At 47.5% G+C, this 25,570-nt stretch overlaps 1 protein-coding gene across 1 annotated transcript in view; it reads right to left on the bottom strand.

Moving 5' to 3' along the window:
• Positions 1-25,570, bottom strand: part of Clic (chloride intracellular channel protein 5) — an 80,256-nt gene that overhangs the window by 51,542 nt on the left and 3,144 nt on the right. The window contains exons 2-3 of the mRNA XM_077629651.1: positions 13,920-14,021; positions 6,596-6,799 (exon numbers count right to left, since the gene is read on the bottom strand). Coding sequence (XP_077485777.1) covers positions 6,596-6,799; positions 13,920-14,021 — 306 coding nt within the window. The remainder of the gene's footprint in view (positions 1-6,595; positions 6,800-13,919; positions 14,022-25,570) is intronic.

Raw genomic sequence — 25,570 nt, 5'->3', positions numbered from 1 at the left:
CCTCAAACAATAGGCTTTAATTGTTAATTATCTTGAAAACTAATTGGCCTACACTTAAAATAAATGCATATTTGAAATCAGCATAAAAATTTGAACAAGTCTCTGCATTTTTATTAAGATTGGTCAAAAAACAACAAAAATAGCTTTACGACCAGTGTCCCCCCTTAAAAAGTGCAGCATATCTAATGCGCTTGACGGTACCGAAGATAATGCACTGTTTGAAGGTGACAGTGACACGGAACACAGCGACGACGACGTTAAATGAGCTCTGCATGTTCAGAATCAATAAATGCTGTTTGCATTTTGCGAACGCTGTCCTCGCTTTTTTTGTTCAGCCTACATTAGAGGTAATATTATTTTTTGTTCGCTTCCGACTTTAGGGGGTCGGCTTAGAATCGGGGTCGGCCTAGATTCGAGTAAATACGGAAAAAAACGCCCCCGTGGTGGCCCATTCTCCTCAGCGAATTTTTTGGAAGTGCTGAACCCAGGCGTACATGAAATGAACGGTTAGACAGGAAATCTTTCAAGCAGTTCTGCATATTTCCGCGGATACCTAGATTTGCTAGGTCGCGGAGAATCTCGAACCTCCAAGTGAATCCCAAACTTCCAACAAGCCTTCTCTATATCCAAGACGTTGTTTGCGTATGAGCACTTCTTGAACCATGTTTTCAAGGCGGACGATGATCAATTGTTGAACATCCTTTTTTAAATCCACATTTGTGGATGCCAAGAAGTTCACGGGATTCAAGGATAAAATGGAGGTTTCATATCCAGGTAGAAAACCAGAAATTCCAGCTGGAAATTTTCCATGTGGAATTTTTCGCTTCATCAGAGAATCACAAAACCCAACAACACATACAAATGAAAATGGCTTTGCCAGCTGGAAATCAGTTCAGATGGAGACACAGCCCTTTTCCAAAAAACAAAATCTTTGCGGCACTTCACGCGTGCGTTAATTCCACCGCATGAATGTAACGACGTAACCCAGGTGGTCTAACTCGCTGTGAGGAGGTCGCGCCGAGAAATGGAGTGGGCGCTGTGCTCACTCCTGCGCTTAGAATTTCCTGGCTTTTTTGCACCGCTCCCACCACAGAGGCAATACTCAGCCATTTTTGGGGAATTTGTCCCATGCTTAAGCATCTACACAGTGACAAGCTACCACATGGGCCTCAGCACCGAGCCTTGCTAGCATTCATTAGTGAAACCACTCTGTACCTTCTCTTTGATTTATTCCAAAAGGTGAATCTGTGCAACAAAAAAAAAAAGTGAGCCTCAAAAAAAGGCGAATGACTGATTTTGCTCCACCGTGTTTATTTGCATTAATCTGATTTAGCCAAAACTAGCCAAAGCCGATCACAAGCAGCACTGAAGTAAACATTAAATATGGCCGGTGCTTTACTGCTGCGTGCGCTTCCTTCTAGTTTTTTTGTCGTCAAGTGCTGTTCACCGACAATGTGGCTCTGTTGGCAATGAATGAGTGCTTAGTGCATCTGTAGACGACATACGTTTTTGGCAAAGCACATTCCATAGCAAGAGAAAAGCAATTTGCCATTAGGTCTCATTGTACTCTGAAATAATTATCTGCATGAAAGCTGTCGGTGAAAGCCAGAAAGACCTGAAATTAACCAAGTCACAGCTAGAGCCTTCCGGGTTTTGTAGGTATTGCTTCTGGCATGGAACTTCCAGCTTAAAAGGACATTCCTTCAACTGGAAAGCATATTATTTCCAGCTGAGAAGTGCTTCCTCTGTGTTACTTTCCAGCTGGAAAATTCTTATTTTCAGCTGAACTATGGAACTGGAAATGCTTTTAGATGGAATTAGTTACAGCTAGGATATTTCTATTTCCAGTTGGATTATGGAACCGGAAATTCTTCCAGATGGAAATGTTTCCAGTTTGATCCAGCTGGATTATAGGCATGTAACAGGCAAAGGCGGGCTAGTTGGTGGTTAACAATGGAGTGCATATTACAACCGCACACAACGACGAGGGGACAAAGAGAAGGAAGCACAGTACAAAACGCGGAACTTCAACTGAGGTTTACTACAAGGAAAACCACATTTATACAAGATTCGTAATTGCACCTGATAGACAGCAGATGCCATCACTTGACACAGGCACGCGGGTGCGCGTGGCACATGTCAGCATCTAGATAGTTGAATTCCTTATAAGTGGCGCTTATGCAATGGTCATTTTCTTTTTTTTATGCAGTAGGCTTCAAAAATTTCCCCGCTAAGCTGGGCCGGTAATTTTTTCAAGAAAATTGTGTCGCGGAACCTGGGCGTGCAGTTACGGCAATGGCGACATTGTTTCGTCAGTTCACCACCCCCCGCCAATGATTCAACGACTGCACGGTGCTCCTGAAGTCTAACATTCAAGCAACGTCCAGTTTGCTCTATGTAACAATTCCCCGATGTGAGGGGTATTTTTGCAGGGAACAAACCTGTCTACGAGCTTAGTGTGGCACTCGTTCTTTTTTCCGTTTCCCTGCACCGTATTGCACATGACCACAGGCAGAAAGCTTCTCGAGTGCCGTGAAGACCACTGGGACCTCGCATTTCATGGCGACTTTTTTTGAGGCGATAGGAAATTTGGTGGAAGTACGGCACAGCCACGGGTCTCCAGCGTTGCGGTTCTTCACTTGGGCAGTGCTTCGGTGGGCATCGAGCTTCCTTGGCAAGGGCTTCTATCACCGAAGTGACCATCTCACAAGGGAAACACGCACTAGTCAGTCGCTGTAACCGAAATTGGACGCTATGCTGCATTTCATGTGGGCAAGGCTTATCAAGAGCGGCACGCAGGCAGTTTTTTGCTATTCTCCTTTATATAAGCTTTGAATGAGCTGACTGGTGGTTTAGAATACCTTTTTTTTGAGCGAGGCTGGTACCTCCAGCACACCTGAGTTCCACTAGTACCAGTAACGATACGTATGTCCAAAAACTGCAAGCATCCCTGCGACGGCAACTTATAGGTGAAGAGCTCAACCCAAAGGCACACTCACTGAAGATTTTAAGAATTCTGTTCACTACTGTAATGGCCCCTTCTCGAGATACCCCATTCAAGAAAATTGCCTAACCGTCTAAATGTCCAAAAATCTTAGCCGAGTGGGCTGTGTCAAGGCTTGGAGCGATTCGCTTGTCACAATATGATAAAAAGATGTCGCTTTACAATAGGGCAATACATGAACCGATGCAAACATCATGCTTCTGAATGAAATTCTGTCCCTCAAAATTAACTATGGTCGAAGCAAGATAAAAACGGAGCATTTCTACGAAGTCATCCACACTCATGCCACATGCGCGGTTGCAATACGCACTCCATTGGATTATAGAATCTGGAAATTCTTCCAGCTGGAAGAATTTCCAGGTTCTATAATTCAGCTGGAAACAGAAATAATTTTCATGTGGGTTTCGAAACATATGGCGAGGCAACTCATGAGTACTTTGGGCCTGTAGCTACCAGGAGAGGTTGGTGGCCTTCCAGGTTTCAGGAATGGCACAATAACTGCTTTTGTCCCAAGACTCCAGTATTTTTTCCAATTTCCATATCTCGTTGAAGAGTTGCAAAGAGGAGGCGCTATCTAGCAGTGGCATATGTCGGTAGTTTTGATTTCAACCCCAGGTCACTGGACTGGCCTGACCTCACGACGCCCAGCATGATCACACCTTTCATGGTATCGAGACCGCAAAAGGAGTCCTTGGCTGCTTTTAAAAGGGAAGTAATAGCTTCATTACCGCATCAAGCACTGCTACATGGTCTGGATGAGATAGGGAGAGCCACGCTGTGCAGTTGGATGATGGATGCTTGGGCTAACATTCTTGAAGAACTCACCGATTGTAACTTCAAGGAATGCGAGATGCCAAACGTGCTCGGCGGTACCGAAGTAGTGTTTACTGTGGAAAGATATCTCAGACAAGGGCTCTCCGGAAGACAGTACACCCAGCGACAAACAGACTATGGACACTTCTGCAGTGTGCGTGCCCATGCGTATGCCGAAGCTCGTCTCTGCGCATGCTCGCAGTGCAGGACATAAGTAGGCACGAGCGCGGCGCCCGATCTGTATCTGCCAGATATTGGCACCCACGTTACATGCGTCGTATCCGGAGCACCAGCATATGCAAATAACATGAGGACGTTCAGCTTTCACGACTTATTTGCATTCTACGCGGATAACATTTTTACTATCCCTAAATTATACCTCGTATTATATGCGGGTACATAATGCCACACCCCTAGTAAAAATAAACAAATCGGAGAAGGCACACTACACAAAGAAGTAGGAAGCAAGAATGTCCCAACGTGCGCAATTCTAGGAGGCCTTTCCTGCAGAGGCCGAAACCACAAGACTATTCACTTTGGGACCGGTTCGACTGACAAACAGCTACCGAACACAACTGGCCGCGTGTCGTTACCGCTGGCGTGACGACATCTCACAGAGGCGGGACCCCGGCTTTTGTGCACATCACATGAGCTGTCAATCAAGTGAAAGTTAACTGGTGAGCCGGTTGTCCGTAGAACCGAGATGTTGGCGTTCGCTTCATGGCATTCATTTCAATGTAAACAAGGTGGTTCTTCTGTTTGCCTTCTTGATGTGTGCACTGTTCAGTGATCAGTATCGGCAGCCAAACGTACATGAGGATCCCTTGACATGCCTGATGACGATTTTAGGCGGCATTTCATGCTTTCATGCCTGCGGTCTGCAGAACTACACAACCAACTTGGGCCGCAATGAGAAAGAAATGGCATCTGCGCGTTTCGGTTGTTTGCGATCATAGGATTCCGAGTGAACGTTAGCAGGAGGACGTCGGGCGCTGCTCGGCGTGAATGTGCCGATGGCCGAATTATACCTGTGCTACGTTAGAAAATGAGAAGGTACTGTTGAGAATCTTTCTGTGCCCCTCCGAGTGTCGCCACGTGTGCTTGCTGAGTGAAGAATGGATAAGGAAACGCTGTCCTTGAGCTCTGTATCAGCATAAATGCTTCGGTGTGGCCTGCGTTACAGGTTTTCTTCTTCAAGAACTTTCGCTGTTTCGCTGTGGTGACAGCAAGAGTCCGCAGCGCTCCGCTTGTCGATGGTCTCCTGCTGGAGCTGCACCTCCTTGGCCAGCTGGTTGAGTCCAAATGAAGCCTTTACTAAGCAATGCTGCTGCTTTTTACTGAGCCATAACCCTGCCACATTAACCATGAGACATGGTACAGGTGCCCTGGGCTTGCGTGGTTTTAAACAAGCTCCTGTTTTCATGCAGTTAACTTTCTGCTAACATTGATCTGAAGAGTGTGTAAAAATGGGATGCCGCACACTTCGAGCTAAGACTAGAATTTTGCATTACCATAAGGAAAAGTTTTACTCGTGAGCTGATAGAAGCATATATGATCACACAAAAGTAGTGGCAAATGTTTGGCTTGTTTTATGGGGTTTAAAGTCCCAAAGCGACTCAGACAATGAGGGACATACCACAGTGGAGGGCTCCGGATAATTCTGACCACCTAGGGTTCTTTAAGAGCACTGACATCGCAAAGTAGTTTACGGGTGTTTTCTCATTTCATCTCCATCGAAATGCGACTGCCGAGCACCATAAACACAGTGCCACTGAGTTGGCTTAGTAGCGAATATGGCAGCCAGCCATCCGTAGTAGGCTACAAGGATGTGGATGCTACGTGAACTATAACGGCGCATTAATTTGGGTACTTTCTCCTGCTCGTCTGTTTTCTTTCTTCATTAGGTGCAGTGCAAATATTCTGTGACATTTAGTCCGTGTGTGTTATCCTCCCGTCTCTGTTTACAAGCACTGCTTTTTCTGCATTGAATGTTCCCCAACTAGTCCAACTTCAACTGTACTGTTCCACGAGCTCAAGTGGCAGCTTGAGCTGTGCAGACCCAGATGGCAGCCTCTGCGTGCCGGCACTGTCATCAGATCACACGAGAACGACCGCAACGAATGTTCTGCAAAAATGAGTGGAGCCCTCTCCCCCTCATCCTCCCATCAGGTCTGCCCCACCCATGTTTACATCAAAATGACGCAGCGGCAAAGCGAACTGTTTCGTGGATTGGTCCCCAGGTGCGTGGTTCGGACGTCTGTGAGCAGCATCATGGGCCAAGTGTGGTACTATGCCTACCAAGCAATGGCACCACTTCACGGCATTGCCTCGTGGCTCTTCACTTTTACTGGATTTGTAGCGGCAGTCCCTCATAGCACCTTAGACCTTGTAATTAACCGGTCTAGCACAGGACCCTGGTTCAAATTATCCAATAAAATTTGCATCAGAAATTATTTTGCAGCAGAAATCCTTCGAATGAACGGGATTTTGAATTAATCGAGTTCAAATTGTTGATCTTTTACTACAAATTAGTTTCCGCCGTTTCGAAAATGCCATCCCTGCTGCTGGTGCAGGTTGCATATGGGCGAAGGGAAAACTGCGTGCACAATGCATAACAAGTACACACCACACAGTGACAGAGGTGTCGCATACTCTTTTCACAGCGCATGGTGGGAGCGGGCAGAGAGCACAACTTAATTCTAGCTACCCCTAAAAAAACAAAAGGACACAGTTTGCTCCGGCCCTACAGGACCCGACCCACAAAATGAGGCCACTCACGCTGTAGAGGTTCTCGATGACTGTGGCAGTGTCCTTGTGCTGCACAAACAGGTTGTGGCCACCTGGGATGTTCTTCATTATGTACCGCTCAATCTTCTCATTCTCCAGCACAGCCTCCTTGCCGTCAATCAGGATGGGCGGCGGAGTCGAGTCAAAGTTGGAGCGGAAGTCCGGCGGCGGCTTCAGCATGTCCACAGTAGTCACCTGCAATGACCATCCAGCAAGCACTGCTCTCACTGCACCCACCGAGATATGCGCGATCAAAGCACGAGTACGACTTCTCCCATCTCCTACACTCAGTCGTTCCATGCATCAAGTACAGCACTGTCAAAGCCCTTGTTGGCACTACCCACATCCACAACCAAAACGTATATAGTAGATGCTCTGCCTGCAGGCTTACTCCACAATACAAGACCTTGATCTCTTATCACTGACGACATGCTGTTGCTTTCTCTTTCTCGTGCCTTAAAGACTCCTCCAGCACAGAACAAGTGCGGAGTAACACGATTTCCTTTACTTGCACCTGATGTATGAAGTTGAATGGCGCAAGGAAACGAACACAGGAAGACACAGAGACAGAAAGAGTGTCTTCCTGTGTTCGTTTCCTTGTGCCATTCAACTTTATGATGAACCAACTAGCCCAACAGCAAGTACTTCTGATGTATGAAACAGAGTATAGTGTGCCGTGAGAGGATCGAGCCTCCCACTCGCCGAGGTTACACCATACACCAGCACCATTCCAGGGTATGAAGTACAGTTTCGTTTTTGTGCAACAGAGTTTTGTCAGGACGTGTTTCACCAGCGCTGACATTGTTTATGTGTCATGGCAATGCTGAGCTTGTGTTGTGCTTCTGGCTGCCGCAACAACCAAAGAGGCAATGGGAAAATAATTTTTGTTATTCTATTTCGCAACAACATAGCTCGCCGAAAGATTTGGCTACACAGGATCAGGCGGGCAAACATCAATAATACGCAGCATACATGCCTTTCTGAGGCAAGTGGCTGTTCTTCCATAGTCAGTCTTGTTCTTCACAAGATTTGGTGTCCGACATAAGTGACTACAGTCTTTCTTCAGAGTACATGACATTCTGCACAGTGCAGACGAACTCGTTTGCTAGCGGGCTAAAAACCACACTGAGTGTTGTCCAAGCAACGTTCACGTTGCTGGCTCTGCAGGTCTACCTTTGATATCACATACATTGTCTATAGTATTTGTTTGGCAACTCGAAACGCGTTTCATGCTATTCGAGCCCCGCTGTTCACGCTGCTCATGGTGCAGGATATTGCGTGCATTCTTGAACTTAATTGTTCTGTTGGGGTTGTTACCAAAGTCAACAGTTACTGAACCTAGACACAGTAACAGTATCTACCGCTTGAATATGCCATATCTACGTGCATAATGTTTGAGAATGCAAATGAGCATCTTTGTTTAGCGTAGTTGTAAACATATTGCGTTCAAGGCTGTTATCACTGTGCCAAACACACCTGCAAATCCAGCTGGATGGAACTTTTGTAACGTGGAGAGATGGGGTAAAATGAATCACTAACGGAGGAACGCGCTAATGACCCAGACTATTTTCAACATTTGACACTGCGAAAGCTGTTATGGCCATACGTAAGGCGCGCCGACGTGTTAAGCGCTGTGCAGGAATTTTAACTCTTTCCTTAACATTTCTTGTAGCTTTGAGTAGCTTTTTTTCCTGCAAAAACTAGTACATTTAAAATAAGCAGCATAAAAAAACAAAGCTAAATAAATGTACTTTTTAGGCATGTAAGATTAAAAACGACTTGTGCATTGCAACACAATTTTACTTACAAAAAACTAGATTAAGAGCAAAATTGATCAAAACTTAAGACACGCTTCTATCTAAAAAGAAAAAAAGTTAAAAATTTTCTCAAATATGCAAAATTTTTGCCATACGGCCACTATCTGTGATAAAATCAAAATTCTATCTTGAGTAGTATTACTCCAAAACAATAACTGGCAACCCCATAATTGGACACTGGAGCATGGCTCTCTCTGTGTGCCAGGCTGGTTTCCATCATCGCCAATGCCAGAACTGAACCTTGCCGAAAAGGCAGGCTGACTCGCTGCTGCGCAGGTCATCAACCATCAATTGCAGACAAAGTGGAGCCCTGTGATTCGAGATATTTTAGAGCGCACGATGCGCATGCAGAGAATGCCAAGAGACACGTTAAAAAATTCTGCCTTAGGGAAAAAAACAAAACTACACTGGGAACGAAACTACGATTCTTTGACTAAAAGACAAAAGACGAGAAGCATGACTGTAATCAACATGGAAAGTTCGGAAGTCTGAGTGCGAAGTCATTACTGGGCTACCATACTCAATGGGCACAGTAAGAGAAGAGCTATATGAAGGCTTGCACTTTATACCGTATATACACGATTGTAAGTCGACTCGAATGTAAGTCGACCCCCCCAAATCGCATGTCCGAAAAAAAAAGAAAGTTGACGCGAATGTAAGTCTACTCCCCCAATCACATGTCCGAAAAAAAAAACCACCGGTGGAGCGTTTCAAAAACGAAAATTTATTGCATAGATGAGCTATTCATCCTCACTTGAGTCATCTTCAGTGGTACTGCTGTCGTCGTCGTCGCCGCTGCAATCCCACAGCACATCGTCCTCCATGGAAAGCCCACACTTCCTAAATGACCGCACCACGACATCGCGTGAAACGGCCGCCCAAGCGGAAATCACCCACCCGCACACAGCCGCCAGGGAGGCTCTCTTCACGTGCCCCGTTAGCGTAAGTTCCCGCCCTTCTGGCGCCAGCCACTCGTACTCACGCCGGAGCAAGTCCTTGAATGGCTTGTTAATGCCAACGTCTAGCGGCCGCAGCTGCCCCGTCAGACCGCCGGGAATCACCAGCATACCTGTATCTTCTTTTCGGAGCTCTGCCTTCACTTTCGCGGTAAGGTGGCCGCGAAAAGAGTCCACGAGGCGGAGAGTCCACGAGCACGAGGCGGTTCGGATTGCGATATTTGAGGGATGCCCCTGACCCCAAAAGCCACACCCGACGGTACCAATCAATAACTAAGTCGCCCGTCATAAAGCCTTTTTCGTTCACTCGCACAATCACACCTTTCGGGAACATTTCCTTTGGCATAGTTTTTCTTTTGAAGACGATGTACGGTCGGAGCTTTGTGCCATCTGCCAAGCATGATAGCATAACAGTGAACCGAAGTTTCTCGTTTCCTGTCGTGAGAAGCTTAACCTCGCGAGCTCCCCTCACGCTCACTGTTGTGTTGCTCGTCATGTCGAAGTAGACGGGAGTCTGGTCCGCATTGCCGATATGGCCGAGCAGGTATCGCCGCGAGTCGCGGAGCTTGAGGTAGAGCCTATGGAAGGCGAGAACTTTCTCCTCGTAAGCAGCAGGCAGCTTCTGGCATACACTAGTACGCCGACGAAGAGAGAAGCCAGCCCTCTTCATAAATTTCGAAGCCCAAGCCCTGCTGGCTTTGAAGTCTGATCGGAGTATTCCAGCTTCCGCAGCAAAGACCCGGCCTTGTAGCGTGATCATTTCGCATGTCACTGGAAGGGACCGATCACGTATTTCGGTGACATACGCTGCAAGCTTGACCTCCAGCTCCAGAAAGCGTCCCGACTTCGGCCCGCGGAAACCTGTTCGCTTGGAGTCGCAAGCGAAAATTTTGTCTCGCTGCTTCCGCCACTCCCGCACCAACCGTTCAGAAACGTCAAACTTGCGGCCCGCCGCGCAATTGTTGGTTTCTTCGGCGCAAATGATGGCCTCCCTCTTGAACGCTGCAGTGAATGAGCGCCGAATGCTTTTCGAACCTGGAGAGCTCATGGCGAAGCACGCCGCCGGCAGTCGAGTCAAAAGCACCAACTCCAAGCACCACCAAACAAAGAGTGATCGGTGTCGGGGCGTCGGCTCTTCCAGCAAACATCGGCATTCCCCAGAAGCGCCGCTGTTACGTATTGCGCAACCAACTGAAATAGCGGCTCTTCCATCAGCTAGCGACACTCCCGGGCGGGCGCTGGCGCAGACTCCGCGATTGGGACACCGGGACAGCGGCCCTTCCTGTGAGTGAACTGAAATGAAATTGGTTTTGGGGAAAGGAAGTGGCGCAGTATTTGTCTCAAATATGGGCGGAAACCCAGTTGTAAGGGACGAGATAAAGGAGGGAGTGAAAGAAGAAAGGAAGAACGAGGTGCCGTAGTGAAGGGCTCCCGAATAATTTTGACCACCTGGGGATCTTTAACCTGCTGTACTGACATCGCACAGCACACGAGCGCCTTTGCATTTCACTTCCATCGAAACACTGCCGCCACGGTCGGGTTCTAACCCGGGTATCCTGTTCAGTAGAACTGAACCATCGCGGTGGGTAACGGTGTGCGCAGTAAAAATAAAAAAATTAAAACTCCTGGCCAAAAAGCCCGCGGAATACCTGAATGCTACGCTTGGAGCCGTAGAGCAAACATTAACTTCTAACATCGCAGTAGCGTCCCTGATAGATTGTTTTTCTTGCTTTTATTGGCAGTTCAAAGTTTCATTTCGATTGCAAGTCGACCCACCCCCCCACTTCGGAATTTTAAACTTCAAAAAAAAGGGTCGACTTACAATCGTGTAAATACGGTATCTTTCTTCTATGCCTTGTACCTTGGTTTTCCTGTACACATGTACATGCATCGAAAGCAAGCACGTTCGGAAGATTTTCACTCCTAAGAGCCGCAAACAACTCATTTGTACAGAAGCACTTAATTTCACGAAGGAAACGTGGCAGCTCACAAGCTCCCCTGCACAGTCAGGCCAATACTTGACTCACAACACATGGTGTTACACCCTGAAAGAACCCACCTTGGCACTAACTCAGCAGTACACAAAAAGAACACATACTGATGGCTGGCATCTTTTGAGGAGGACCATTTTAGACCCAGAGCCTTGTCGGAACTCAGCATACATTTTCTCGGTAAATTGTCCTCGCTCATAAGGCCAGAACAAAACATTATACCCACAAAAGCCGACAAAAGCTCCGACATCTTCAGCTGGTTGTTAGGTTCTAAAAATTTCATGGAAAGGAGAGGGAGACAAAATGAAGCTGCACACAAACAAAAAAGAAAGGGACAAAATCTAACGCATGCCTGCCAGCATCAAGCCGTGAGAGGCGAGGAAAAAAATATCTAGAAAAGACATTGCATTCTTATTAAAATTAAGCCCCTTACAGATGACAACTCGAGAATAAAACAGTGGATGGCCCCCAGGAACCGTCCGGCCAACGGCATCAAAAGATTCTCATGATACTCTGGTTAATCCCCTTGGACCGATAGCATGGCACTCCAGGGAGCGGCAGCTGAAAGGGGATTAACCACCACTGAATTGGAATAACCACAATGCCATACATAAAAACCGATGGGCGCAATTGGCTGGAGGGCCTCCTTTAAGGGGCATGCGTCGCTTCACTGTTGTATCCGACAACGGCTAATATTTTTTTGCTCCCTGTTCAGGCTAATTTCTTTTATTCGCACGTATAAGCACTAAAGGGCATCTTGAAGGAATTTAATCGCATGTGTGGCGTTATTCCATGCTCCTGTGCACCACTCTTGCAAAGAGGCGGACTTGTGCTGCGCTCTCCTACGTTAAGTTACGTTTCTGCCTTATCCTCCACATACTTTCCGAAATGCCAGAAAACTGTTGTGTGCTGTACGATTTGCAAATCTAATGATCCAAGAAACCTCGAAATTTCTTATGAACTGTCATCTAACGTAAACGTTCATAATGTGTGGCTACGCAAAATTTCGTGGCATGGCAGATATTAGGCCGGCAAACGGCTGGAACGCTCCACTGTTATTATGTACTTATTACATTTCAAACAGCTTCGGAGATTACAGGAAAGAAATGAAGCGCAAGGTACTGTGGTCAATGGCAGTCCCAACAGCTTCCATACATACATGACATAGAGGCAACTGGCGCTTTCCAAGAACCCCTGAGAATGCTGATCAGACTCTCTCACATCTCATATGAGCCGTGTATCAGAGAAAGGGATACCGAAAGCACTTGACGCTGAGGAGAAATATAGACATACAGATGTGACTGTGGAAAATAGAGGAACCGAACATCACAGAATGCTGCCGAATGTAGAGGGAAGTCATGCTGAAGAAGAGTGTTTCGCTATCGAAGTATGTTGGCTAAAAGACTTCTGCGCTAATGAACAACACGAATTTGTCGCTTGGTTCCAAACAAAGGCGCTTACTTAGCTGAAATTATTTCCGGAGAGTTAAATTACTACTCCCCATCTTTCAGACATGTTCACAATACTCAAAAACACACACCTCGGGATGTTTGATAACACATTTTTGGTGACAAAGAAACAACAAATAAGTACACTGTGGAAAAAACTAAATAAAATAAACCTTTAGCGAGCATACTATAAATAGCGTCAATAAATAATGCAACACGTTAAATTACATCTACAAAACTTCATGTGATATAAAAATTAACTGCCCATACGAATTTCAACCGTGTGCGTATTCGTGGCGATTTTTTATTTGTCCGCTTACGATACCACGAAATGATAGTAACTCAGCAAGTTCGCTATTCTAAACCACAGCAGGTATCATTATTGCACAAGAAGTGATTTTACCGACAAATGCTTGTTTTTTCCAAACTATTGCACTAATGCGACAGTGGGCTCCATGTAGAAATACACTTTCATTGTAACACATTAACTACTTTAATCACAGGAGTCAAGTCACTCTAGCAGGGTTTCAGAAGACATTTCGTACAGTAGAACAAACCATGTTGGAAATCGCAGTGTACACCGCAAAATGACAGGCAATAATTCGGTCACACATTCGGTCACACCAGAGCTTCTTCACCAAAATCCAGATGCCACCTGCCACAGCAGGCAGGTTGCTCACAAACCGGTGGCCACATTGCGACCAGCCACGGCGGGCAGGTTGTGATGTCATGAGGTCACGATACATCCCTCAACCAATCAGGGAACCTAGTGACAGAGAAGCCGGAAATCTTTTCTGAGATGACAAGCTAAATGCTGTCAGATTCAAGGACCTGCAGGTTGGCATTTTTGCACTGGTTGTTTATGCCTGCACTAGTATATTAATGCTTCCTTAGCATAAGTGGCCACCAAGAGGATCGCATTTCAGAAAGGTAGAAATGCAAAAGAGAATTTAAGGAGCGTTCGATAGGGGGCTAGCTGCTACAACATCAGTTTAAAACAAAACTGCACAACGGACAGGGTGTCTTGCATCTGTCTGCGGCACCTCTGTCGTTGCACCATACTGCTGCATACAAAACAGAGGTCAGGCGTCCTCCCATCGCACCTTGAGAGAGATGGTCTTCAGCTCGGCCAACAAGTAGAGGTCCATGAAGTACTCCTGGCAGAACAGGCAGGCCCCTTTGCGTCGGCCGTCAATCGTGGACGCCTGCACCACAAAACATTCACTGGGTAAGTGCTAAGAAACCGCACCTACTACAAGTGCTAGCCACCACCACAGCTGCATAAGCAGCAAAGCTTGACCGTGGATTAGTTGCCACTGAAACTCCCTTGGTCATCCTGCGGACGCCCAAGGGAGTTGTGATGCCCACTGGGTTGGAATGGCATCATTTGGGAGCACCTTGACATTTGGACTCCAGCAAAAAGAGAGCCAGAGGTGAGGCACAAAGACATCATCTTACAGTCACGTTTGGCTGCCGTCCAATTGTCAACACACTCCCATATGATGCTGCATCCTCCCCACCGCCATTTTGGCAAGTTTCTTAAGAAGCACACGTCACCTATAACGCGCAGACAGTTTGCATTTCAACTGGTTATGGTTGGGCCAAAAAATGTGGACTCGGCTGCAAACTGTGGCACAGTGCTTCCCACCGTGCCCAGACTGAACTGTTCCGAACCACGTGAACGCTTCGAGTCAGGCTCGCATGAAAACTATCACAGCCTTCCTCGGAGTTCACACTTTCGGCCCAGCAACAGCATTAAAGCCCAACATTCTGTTCCCTTTTCAGCATTCCTATACTTCTGCACCATGGCTGAGCTATTGTTGTAGCCTATCTCCCTCTAGGCAACATCGAGAAACTCTGTGCCTGAGAAGTCTGTTCCTTGTCAGCAGCAGAACATGAGGAAGAGGCAGGTCATGACACGAGTATTCCACACGAACATGAAAATCACACCTCTGGTAAAGCCTTCCTATTTTTACGGCCATAGAAATGGACAACATGCTCAGTTCGTACGTGGAATGCGAAGAGAACAAAGTGCGTTGGTGAAGCTAGGTCCCACTTGCCAGGTTGTTTAGCTGCGACGCGCTGTGTGCTTTCCCTCCATAAATTGTTTGTATTAGACGTCTTCACGTTACATTATTGGTGTGAGGTGCGGGGTACAGCCACAGCAAGCACAGAACTCCGCAGTAGTCGCCAGCTCACAAGTACTTCAGCCAAGGCCACTGAAGGGGCTGCTCCGTCAGCGTCCACCAACCCAGCAGTCATCATTGCCTATCCGAGAGACCCTGGAACATTCAGCGAAATGGACGACGTCAATGTGGAGGACTGGCCCACAATGTACGAGCGTGTGAGCACACACAATAGGTGGGACCTGACCCTGAAGTTGGCTAACATCGTCTTCTACCTGACGGGCACTGCCAGGGTCTGGTTCAAGACCCACGAGGACGTACGCACTAGTTGGGACCTCTGCAAGCGCAAGCTTTGAGACTTGTTTGGTAAACCAGTCGGGCGTCAGCTGGCTGCAATGAAGGAGCTTGCGTGTCATGCAGAAACGGCCACAGAGTCCTATGTCTGATACATTCAGGACATACTAGCTCAGTGCATGAAAGTCGACGCCACTATGCCAGAGTCGGACAAAGTTGGTAACGTGCTCAAAGGCGTTGCAGATAATGCCTTCAACCTGCTTGTGTACAGTGACTGCGGAACGGTTGATGCAATCGAAGAATGCCGCCAGTTCGAACAAGTGAAGAGCCGCCGAATTTCCCCGCAGTTCATGCAGTTACCAAACACAACTACGGTGTTGTCCTGTGTAGACTCAACTCCATCGTGCCGCCCGCCGACACCCGAGAGCCTGATACGACTTCTGCGCCAGGAACTAGAGGCAATGCAATATCCCCCGTTGCTCTTCAACCACCCGCACCAGACAATGTATTCCTCATACAGGCAGTTGTTCGGCAAAAATTCGCCAATCTCGGGACCCAACCTGTTGGCTCAATTAGTCCCCCAGGTGCTCACCGTGCGTCCCCCGAGTTCAGTTCTGGACATTCACTACTCTTGCCGCATCCGCACACCAGACGACAGGCCCATCTACTTCAACTGCTCCCGAGTTGGCCACATATCTCGCCACTGCCAGAGCCATCCGTCCTCGATATACCGCCACTACCCAGATTCTGCATATTCCCGTCACTCTTCCTTGCCCTCGGAAATGCCTTTTTCTGGCCACAACACTCCGACCCCTTACCGTTCGTCGTCACCTCAGCGCTGTCAATCTCCATCACCCCAACCCCGCCACCTGTCGTCCACCCCAGGTCGGAAAATTGATGGCTGCAGCGTCTGGGGGGTGATGCTCCTATGATGACATGACCAGTCCTCCTTTAACTCTTCACGCCCATCGGACCATCCTTAGCGGGACGGAGTCTGTGCTACTGCTCTGATTGACACCATCTCCGTCATGAATGCTCGTCTTCGCCGTTGCCTAAGGAAAGTACTCCTGCCCCCACAACAGTTCTCTGTGTCGCAGATGACGGTACCTCTACCGTCGCTGGAATGTGCACTGCTCGTGTGTCAATCGCCAGCCACCATACTTCTGTACTCTTTACTGTCCTGGAACACTGCACTCATGACGTCATCCTAGGCGCTGACTTCCTCTCTGACCATTCCATCCTTACCGCTAGCACCACAAGAGTCATTCGACTCATCCTACCTCTTCCAGCAAAGCCTCCAGTTCCAATTGTGCACCGACTGTACACAGTCGACTTTGTACGCCTGGACCCCGAAGCTGCCACTTACGCCAGTTTCTCGTCCGTCCCGCCAGTTCCCAATGGTGATTACATTATTACTCCAGTCCCTGATGCGCCCATCATACGGAATGTTGCCCTAGCACATACAGTTGTCACCATGTCTGCAAATCAAGCGTCCCTTCAGGTCCTAAACTTTGCATTGTACGTTCAGCCGCTCCGACAAGGTATGTTGCGCACCACACTGTGCCCTGCTTCCAAATGTGTCGTATCGGCGGTGACAAGCTGCGTGCCACCCTCGCCACATTGCTGCGAGTCTAATGTCCCACCAGCTGATGAATACACAAAAATGATTGCTCCTGACCTCTTACCAGGGCAAGCTCACAACTTTCGCTGTCTTCAGGCATCTTTTCGCAACATTTTTTACTTCAATGACTGCCCTCTGGCTCGAACATCTGTGGTTATGCACTGCAATAACACAGGTGACGCTCCTCCTATACATAGATGACTGTATCGAGTGTCCAGTACAGAAGCACCATCATACAGAATGAGGTTGACAAGATGCTCCAGTAGAGACATCATAGAGCCCTTGTCAAGCCATTGGGCTTCACTAGATGTGCTCGTTAAAAAAAAAAGGACGGCAGCTGGTGCTTTTGCATTGATTACCAACACCTTAACAGCATCAGTAAAAAAGGCATCTATACACTGCGACAAATAGATGATGCCTTGGACTCCCTCCACAGAGCTCAATACTTCTCTTTCATCGATCATCGGTCCGGGTACTGGCAAAATGCTGTTGACAGTGATCGTGAAAACTTCGCACTCATCACCCCGGACGGATTATATGAGTTTAAAGTCATGCCATTCGGTTTGTGCAATGCGCCAGCTACCTTCAAGAGAACGATGGATTCCTTGCTTCGAGACTACTTTAAATGGTCAACATGGCTATGTCACGTGGATGGTGTGGTGGCTTTTTCGCTCACATTTCCCACACACCTCAAAAGACTGATGAGCATTCTTTCTGTCTTCCGTAGAGACACAGCACACTGTACTGATGGGTGGCTTCAATGCGAAGATGGGCAAAAGACAGGCTGGCGACCAGGCGGTAGGAGACTATGGCATAGGTTCTAGGAATAGCAGGTGAGAGTTATTAGTAGAGTTCGGAGATAGAAATAATTTACGGATCATGAATACCTTCTTCCACAATGACAGAACAGGAAGTGGACTTGGAAGAGCCCCAATGGTGAGGCTAAAAATGAGTGTTTGCAATATGCGCTCACCCTGGCATCGTGCAGGATATGGACGTCCTAGGAAAGGTGCACTGCAGCAACCACAGAATGGTAAGGTCTCTAATTAGCTTAGACTTGAGAAGGGAACGGAAGAAGCTACTGAAGAGGAAGTCCATTAAAGAGTTAGCGGTAAGAGAAAATAGAGGAATTCAGGATATTGCTGCAGAACAAATAATCAATTTTAACTAAGGCAGACAATCTTAATGTTCATACAATGAACGATAATCTGAAAGCTAACATTATGGAGTGGGCAGTAGAAGTAGGAGGTAGGACGGTTTCACAGAATACCAACAAGCTCTCAGGAGACCAAAGATCTGATTAAGAAACACCAAAGCATGAGGGCGTCTAACCCTACAGACAGACTAGATCTAGCAGAGCTATCGATGTTAATAATAGCACAAGGTAGCCGATATAAAGAAGTCTAATATGGAGAGAATAGAGCATGCTCTAAAGAACGGAGGTAGCGTAAAAGTGGTGAAGAGGAAACTAGGCATAGGTAAAAGCCAGATGTATGCATTCAGAGACAAGGAGGGCAATGTCATTAGCAATATGGAGAAGATAGTTAAACAGAAGAGTTCTACACAAATCTATACTGTAGCTAATGTACTGAGAACGTTGATGAGAGAGACAGTAGCCCAGAGCAGTGTGTCATTCTGCCAGTAACGAAAGAGGAAGTAAAGAAAGCCTTAGGAGCAACGCAAAAAGGAAAAGCAGCTGGTGAAGATCAGGTAACAGCAGATCTCTTGAAGGATAGACGGGAGATTGTGCTACAAAAACTAGCCACCCCGTATACGCAATGCCTTATGACCTCGACCATACCAGAAGCTTGGAAGAACACAAACGTTATCTTAATTCCTTAGAAAGGAGATACCAAGGTCTCGAAAAATTACAGACCGAACGCGTTACTGTCCGTTGCCGACAAGGTATTCACAAAGTAATCACTAACTGAGTCAGGGCAACCTTAGACTTTAACCAACCAAATGATCAGGCAGGCTTTCGTAAAGAATATTCTACAATAGATCATATTCAAACTATCAACCAGGTGATAGAGAAATGCGCAAAATATAACCAACCCATATATATAGCCGTCATTGATTAGGAAAAAGCATTTGACTCAGTAGAAACCTCAGCAGTCATACAGACATTGCGAAATCAGGGTGTAGAAGAACCTTATGTGAAAATACTGGAAGAAATACCGGGTGTTTCAGCAAACACTCAAAAAATTTTCAAAAATAGCCTTTGTGGGGTAAAAATATGGCTTCTGCAGCAAAATATTACTAATGTTGGAAGACACCAGGAGGAGGAATAAGAGGAAAGGCAGGGAGGTTAACCGGAAGAATAATCTGTTTGCTACCCGACACGGGGGAAAGGTGTGTGGGGATAAAAAATGAAATAGAAAGGACAGTCACTATGAAAAGTCAGCGTTGGTAAAAGTCAGCCTATCGTGCAGGCCGTTCGTAAGAAGCGTAGCAGAGCCTTGGAGGCTTTACCGCCGACAATCGCCGCAACCAGTGGCCGAGAATCTTCATTTCTGTCAGTGGGCATGGATCGAGACGCTCTAGCGCATGGCAGAACGACTGCCTTTCGGCAATATAGGCAGGGCAGTCACAAAGAATGTGGGATATAGTCTCGTCATACCCACAGATAGCACATGCAGGGCTATCAGCCATACTGATAAAGACAAGTAATGGTTGAAGAAAGCAGCAGACAAGCCACACACACCAGAAAACTGGTGAACCATCTTAAGTAGCAAGCTGGTTAACAAACTTTTAATGATTAACTTTTTAATTAGTAGAGTTATACCCCTGTCACACGGGCACTTTCGATCCTCATTGAGCTCGATCTGCATCGAGATTTTCGAGCACGCTCGAAACATCCGGCGCTACACGGGCATTTTCAATGCTCATTGAGAAGTTTCCCTCATGTGCGTTAGGTGGCGCCAAATGTTCCGCCGGCAGCCATAACATGGCGATGTCCGGCAACACTGTGCAGCCGGGGGCAGCGGCAGCCAAATCCATAGCCAAATCGGTACATTGCGTATCTGCGCTAGGTTTTTGTGGCGCACCTCTGCTGCTGTGCGATGCAACCCAAGGGTCCACAACGCCTCCGCGATTTCTGCATAGACTGCGGCGTTTCTCTTCTGGCGCCGCAAATTATTTAGGCGGTCCTGCCAGCAGTCGATGAGAGCGGCTGTCTCGCGCTCGCTCCAGTTTCCGCGCCGACAAGCAGGAGGGCGCCATCTTTGTTTACACTGACGGCGAAGCTTGGAGCGTGGTGTAGAGATTATTTTCAAATGTTTGCATATAAGCAGGCATAGTACCTGAAAAGTGTTCTGTATTACATTTTAATCAATTACAACAACAACAATTGTGCTTTGGTTTTGTTAACTTGTGTTTATTTTTATAGCTTCATGAGAGCGAGAGTGTTCTCGATTGTGCTTGGAACCTCAAGCACTCTTGAGGAATCGGCATCGAGTCAAGCAGGATCGAGCTCGATTGCGCTTGAAAGTGGCCGTGTGACAACCGTCGATCTGCATTGAGTTCGATGAGCATTGACTCAATGAGGATCGAAAGTGCCCGTGTGACAGGGGTATTAGGCAGCTATTTGCAATTAGAGATTTGTAGCCTTTTGTTAGTAATAGTCATATCAGTTTGCAGAATTTCGAAAACACGATTACCTTTGGCGCTGTGGCTCTACAAAATTCGGCATTTTCGACTAGTTACGTGGACTGGAGGGGTTAGTTTGCCTGCATGCTTTCGAAAGCGCATGTATTTTCACACGATGCAGCCAAATTTTGTCGAGCCAAAGCGGCGAGGGTAATCTCATTTTCAAAATTCTATAAACTGATATGGCTTTTACTAACGGCTGGCTACAAGTCTCTAATTGCAGCCAGTTGCCTATCTGTGATAGTTAAAAAGTTACTTAACAAAAATTAGTTGACCAGCTTTCACTGACTCTGCTGTTCGCCAACACTGGTAATGCTATGCCGCAAAAGCCATATTTTCACCCAAAAAAGCCTATTTTTGAAAATTTTTGAAAGTCTTCCCTGAAACACCTAGTATATAGCAACTGCACAGCTACCATAGTCCTCCATAAAGTCAGCAATAAAATTCCAATCAGAAAGGGCATCAGGCAAGGAGACACGCTCTTGCCAATGCTATTCACCGCCTGTTTACGGAAGGTATTCCTACACCTGAAATGGGAACAGTTGGGAATAAGAGTTAATGGAGTGTAGCTAAATAATCTGCAATTCGCTGATGACACTGCCTTGCTGAGTCACTCAGGAGGTGAACTGCAAATCATGACCAATGAGTTAGCAACGTTGAAATTCGGGCTTGTTTGTTCATACTTCCGAGCAATAGCGCAAACAGGACAAGGGACCAACAAACCTCGCAATAGCAAGCCTCTCCTGCCCTTCAAATCTGCCCACTCAAAACTGGCCAAAAGAGCGATTGCGAACCTGTGCTTTCAAAATGCCCTCCGAAAATCCTGTCCGCATTTGATGTATCAAAGTTTGCAACAACAGTGCCGTAGGCTATGGCATGCTGGCTATCCTGGTCACCTTCAGATTTCAGTAGCGGAAAGTTTGCTCAAAAAGCTGAACACTGAGCTGCAACCGATGCACATGTGCCGTTGGAGAGACAAGCAAAAAAAGTCGTGCCCTTGGAGAGACAGAAGAAAAAAATGTCAGCTATTCCATACTTGCATACCATATCTCACAATCTTAAGCGCATTGCTAAACAAAAAGATGTGCAAGTTGTTTTTTCTGCCCCTGAAAAGTTAAACAGCCTATGCAAGGTTAACAAATGCGGTCGTCCTTTGTCCAAAGAGTGCGCAAAGAAACATCAAACTCCGTTTGTTGAATGCAAGCTGGGGGTAGTGTACCAGATTCTGCTCTCATGTGGGGCGACAGTATGTCGGTCAAACTAGTCGCTGCCTTAACGACCCCCTCCGTGAGCATAATCGCTATGTAAGCAATAAAAACGAAGATGGCGGAGAACTAGTGCAACATTGCAACGCATGTGTAAAGTGCAGGCCGTTACTCGACAAGTGTTTTTTAGTTGGGAAAAGTAAGGACAAGCGCACTCGAGAGAATATTGAAGCAGAAAAGGTAGCCAGATTAGGAAGTGCTTGTGTAAGCACTCCTTCTGTCAGACTCTGAGAAAAAGAAATTGCATAGCTACGTTCGCACTGAGTTTTGCGCATGCATTGTGATGACACGGCAATATTTGCATGTATAAATTGTGCTTTTTTCCAATAAAGTTGTTGGAAGTTAGCTCTGTGTGTGTCTACTTGTTCTTGGTCCCTTGTCCTGTTTGCACTATTGCTCTGGGGTTAGACAGGCAGAGCAGAACGGTGAGTCTAAAAATTAACACGCAGAAAATCAAAGTAATGTTCAACAGTCTAGCCAGGGAACAGGTGTTCACAATTGGCAGCGAGGTGCTGGAAGTGGTAAAGTCCTTAGGGCAGGTAGTAACAGCTGACCCGGATCATGAGAGAGAAATAACTAGAAGGATGAGAATGGAGTGGCTCTCTCAGATCATGAATGGCAGTTTACCAATATACCTCAAGAGAAAAGTGTACAACAGCTGTACCTTACAAGTACTCACCTACAGGGCAGAAATGTGGAGGCTCACAAAAAGGGTTCAGCTCAAGTTAAGGACAACGCTGCGAGCAATGGAAAGAAAAATGATAGATGTAGAGACTAGAAGCGGGCAGAGTGGGCGAGGTAACGCGGGTTAATGACACCCTAGTCAAATCGTGAGGAAGAATGGGCTTATACCGGGCATGCGATGAGAAGACAAGATAACCGGCGGTCCTTAAGGGTAACGGAGTGGATTCCAAGAGAAGGCAAGCGTAGCAGGGGGCGGCAGAAGGTTAGGTGGGCGAATGAAATTAAGAAGTTTGCAGGCGTAAGGTGGGCACAGCTGGCAAAGGACAGGCCTAATTAGAGAGACATGGGAGAGGCCTCTGCCTTGAAGTGGGTGTAGTCAGGCCGATGATGATGATGACAAGTCAGGGCGTCTCCATTGGGATGCCAACTGCCTGTCTCGGCACCCTGTGGAGCTGCCTAATCCTGGAGACACCATCCTCGGCCCATGCCTCTTTGCCGATGTACTTAACATCACGGATGAGCAACGACAAGACTTCCTTGCAGTCCATCACTGAACACCTCAACTGTGCCAGCCCAGATCCTTCACTGCAACTCTTCATCCTTCAGGATGGCATCCTATACTGCCGCAGCCTTCATCCTGATGGACCTCCGCTCAGTCATTCGTTCCTCGGCACCTCCGTTTATCTGTCCCAGCGGAACTACACAACCTACAGACCACGGGCCATCCGGGCATCTCCAGCACGTATGATCGCGTCCGACACCACTTCTTTTGGCCAGCTCTGTAGCGCTGTGTTCGGTGTTAAGTTGCTTCTTGTGACCTTCGTCAATGCAGGAAGAGACCATCCACGTTGCCTGCTCACCTTCTGCAAACTATTTATGTACCTCTGGAACCCTGCTATCGTTATGGAGTAGACCTTCTCGGTCCCTTCCCGACGTCGCACACCTGCAACCACTAGATTGCTGCCGCGACAGACTATGAAATCCACTATGCTGTCACGCATGCATTACCAACAAGGTACGCAACCAATGTCGCAGATTTCCTGTTGCAGAATGTAATCCTTCACCACGGTGCTCCACACCAATAGCTAACAGACCGCGGTCGCTACTTTTTGTCCTGAGTAGCTAACGACACCCTCCGGTCTTGTGCCACGCAGCATAAGCTCACTACAGCCTACCAGCCACGGACGAACGGGCTTACCGAGCGGCTCAACAGGATCCTGGCTGCCATGCTATCTATGTATGTCTCACCCGACCACAGCCACTGGGACGGTGTGTTGCCCTACATAACCTTTGCTTATAATCGTCGCGGCATGACATCAGCGGCTACTCGCCTTTCTTCCTTGTGTGTGGTCGGCATCCTGCTCTGCCCTTGGATGCATTGCTACCGGCTTCTACTCACTCAACCAAGATGTATTCACGTGAACCATCTCTCAAGCAACTATGGTCCGGCAAATCGCCTGCAACCGGCTTGCCGCTGCCCCGGCCTACCAGAAATCCATTTACAACCGCCGGCATCGCTCAGTGAAATATTCACCAGGCTCACTCATCCTCATTTTGACTGCTTCTCGCCGCGTCGGTCTCTCTGAGAAACTTCATCAGTAAAGTGGACCTTATCAAGTGCTCCATCACGTTACCGACGTGACGTATGAGTTCTTCGAAGTCATCCACCCATCCTGCGACTGACATTGTTCATGTTGTTTGCCTCAAACCCCACCACATGCCCGCTGCATTCCCCAATTAGCATTGATAGTTGTTACAGCCGCAGACGTTGACCACATGCTCCGCTTGTGAGTGGAACGCGAAGAGAACCAAGTGCGTTGGTGGTGCTGGGTCCCATTTGCCCCGGTTGTTCGGCTGCGTCACCCTGTGCGCTTATTAGCATTGACCGCAGTGCTGGAATGCACACTTGGTCTCAAAAAGCTCTGGCTCCACCAAAGGTTACAAAGCAACGTCGACCTGCATTTGATCGAGGCAGCTCAACAATGACGCAAGTTCACCGCAGGCCCACGGCAGCGCACCACAACTCGCCAGTCGCACACTGTGCGTGTGGCGCGGTTCTTCTGCAGTGGCCTGGCGACTGCTGTAATGAGGCTGAATTGAAAAGAGGAAGCAGATACTTTGTTTTGGTCATGGTCGTAATGGTCTGGCGGTTTGCAGTCTGCTGAATGCGCGATGCGAGCAGCTGCAAATGCAAGGCAATCGGCAAGCTACCATGGGCTGTTTTCTGTTTTCCTCCGTTTTCGTAGTATAAAGTATACAGGTCCCCAAATTGTGTACAATTACACTACATTCGCTGCTTGAATATATAGAATGTTCACAAGGCTAGTTTCGCGGGTTTATCGGCAGCTCTTAGGATGAGCGGCAATTGACCATGTTACGTTTGGAGACACCAACATGCCAAGAATATTCAAGCCACTGGGAGTCATCAATCGACAGAAGCTTCAAAGAGCCGTCGACGAGGTTGCGGCACCACGAATGCAGGTGATGGCGTCTACAAGGGACCTTGTTCTCTCCCCCCCTGCTGTTTACGGGGTGAAACGGCCTTCCGCTGCCTGAGAACGGCTTTGGTGAACCTGTCGTTTGTTCTAAACGCCGGACCCACCGGGACATCTTTCTCCCGGAGGGGACGGCGGGGAAGCCGGCGAGCGGCGGGGCTGCAAATGAGCCGTGGCAAATGCGGCCGTGTTTGACTAAGCCAACGACGCCGGAATCCTCGTGCTTCGAAAACAACCTCGTCTTAGACTAAGTGCTTTTCCCTTTACGTGGAACCTTCTGCAAACTGCAGTAACAACCTTTAGTTCGGGCTATTCATCACTGCTGCCAGGAGAGCACGGACCATAACTTGCCAGAAGTGGCAAGAGTGTGTTGTTGGGGCCGTCCTGGAAGGCAGACCCTAAAGACTGGACACGTGATCGACGTCACAGTGACTGGACGCATTTTTAATGAACTAAATTCCCCAACTAAGGACCTGGGGACAGCGGACCCTATTTAAGCAGCAATCTGGCGTGTGATTAGCCAGCTCCCGATTCACTCTTTCGAACAATGTAAAAATGTAAATAAACCCTTTCAGTCTCTTCTCCACCTCGAAGACCCTCTCATCTCTTCGTCACCCAACA

This window comes from Amblyomma americanum, chromosome 7 (genome assembly GCF_052857255.1).
Source record: "Amblyomma americanum isolate KBUSLIRL-KWMA chromosome 7, ASM5285725v1, whole genome shotgun sequence".
NCBI lineage: Eukaryota > Metazoa > Arthropoda > Arachnida > Ixodida > Ixodidae > Amblyomma > Amblyomma americanum.
The sequence above is the reverse complement of the archived record's forward strand: the minus strand, read 5'-3'. Positions and strand labels throughout refer to the sequence as shown.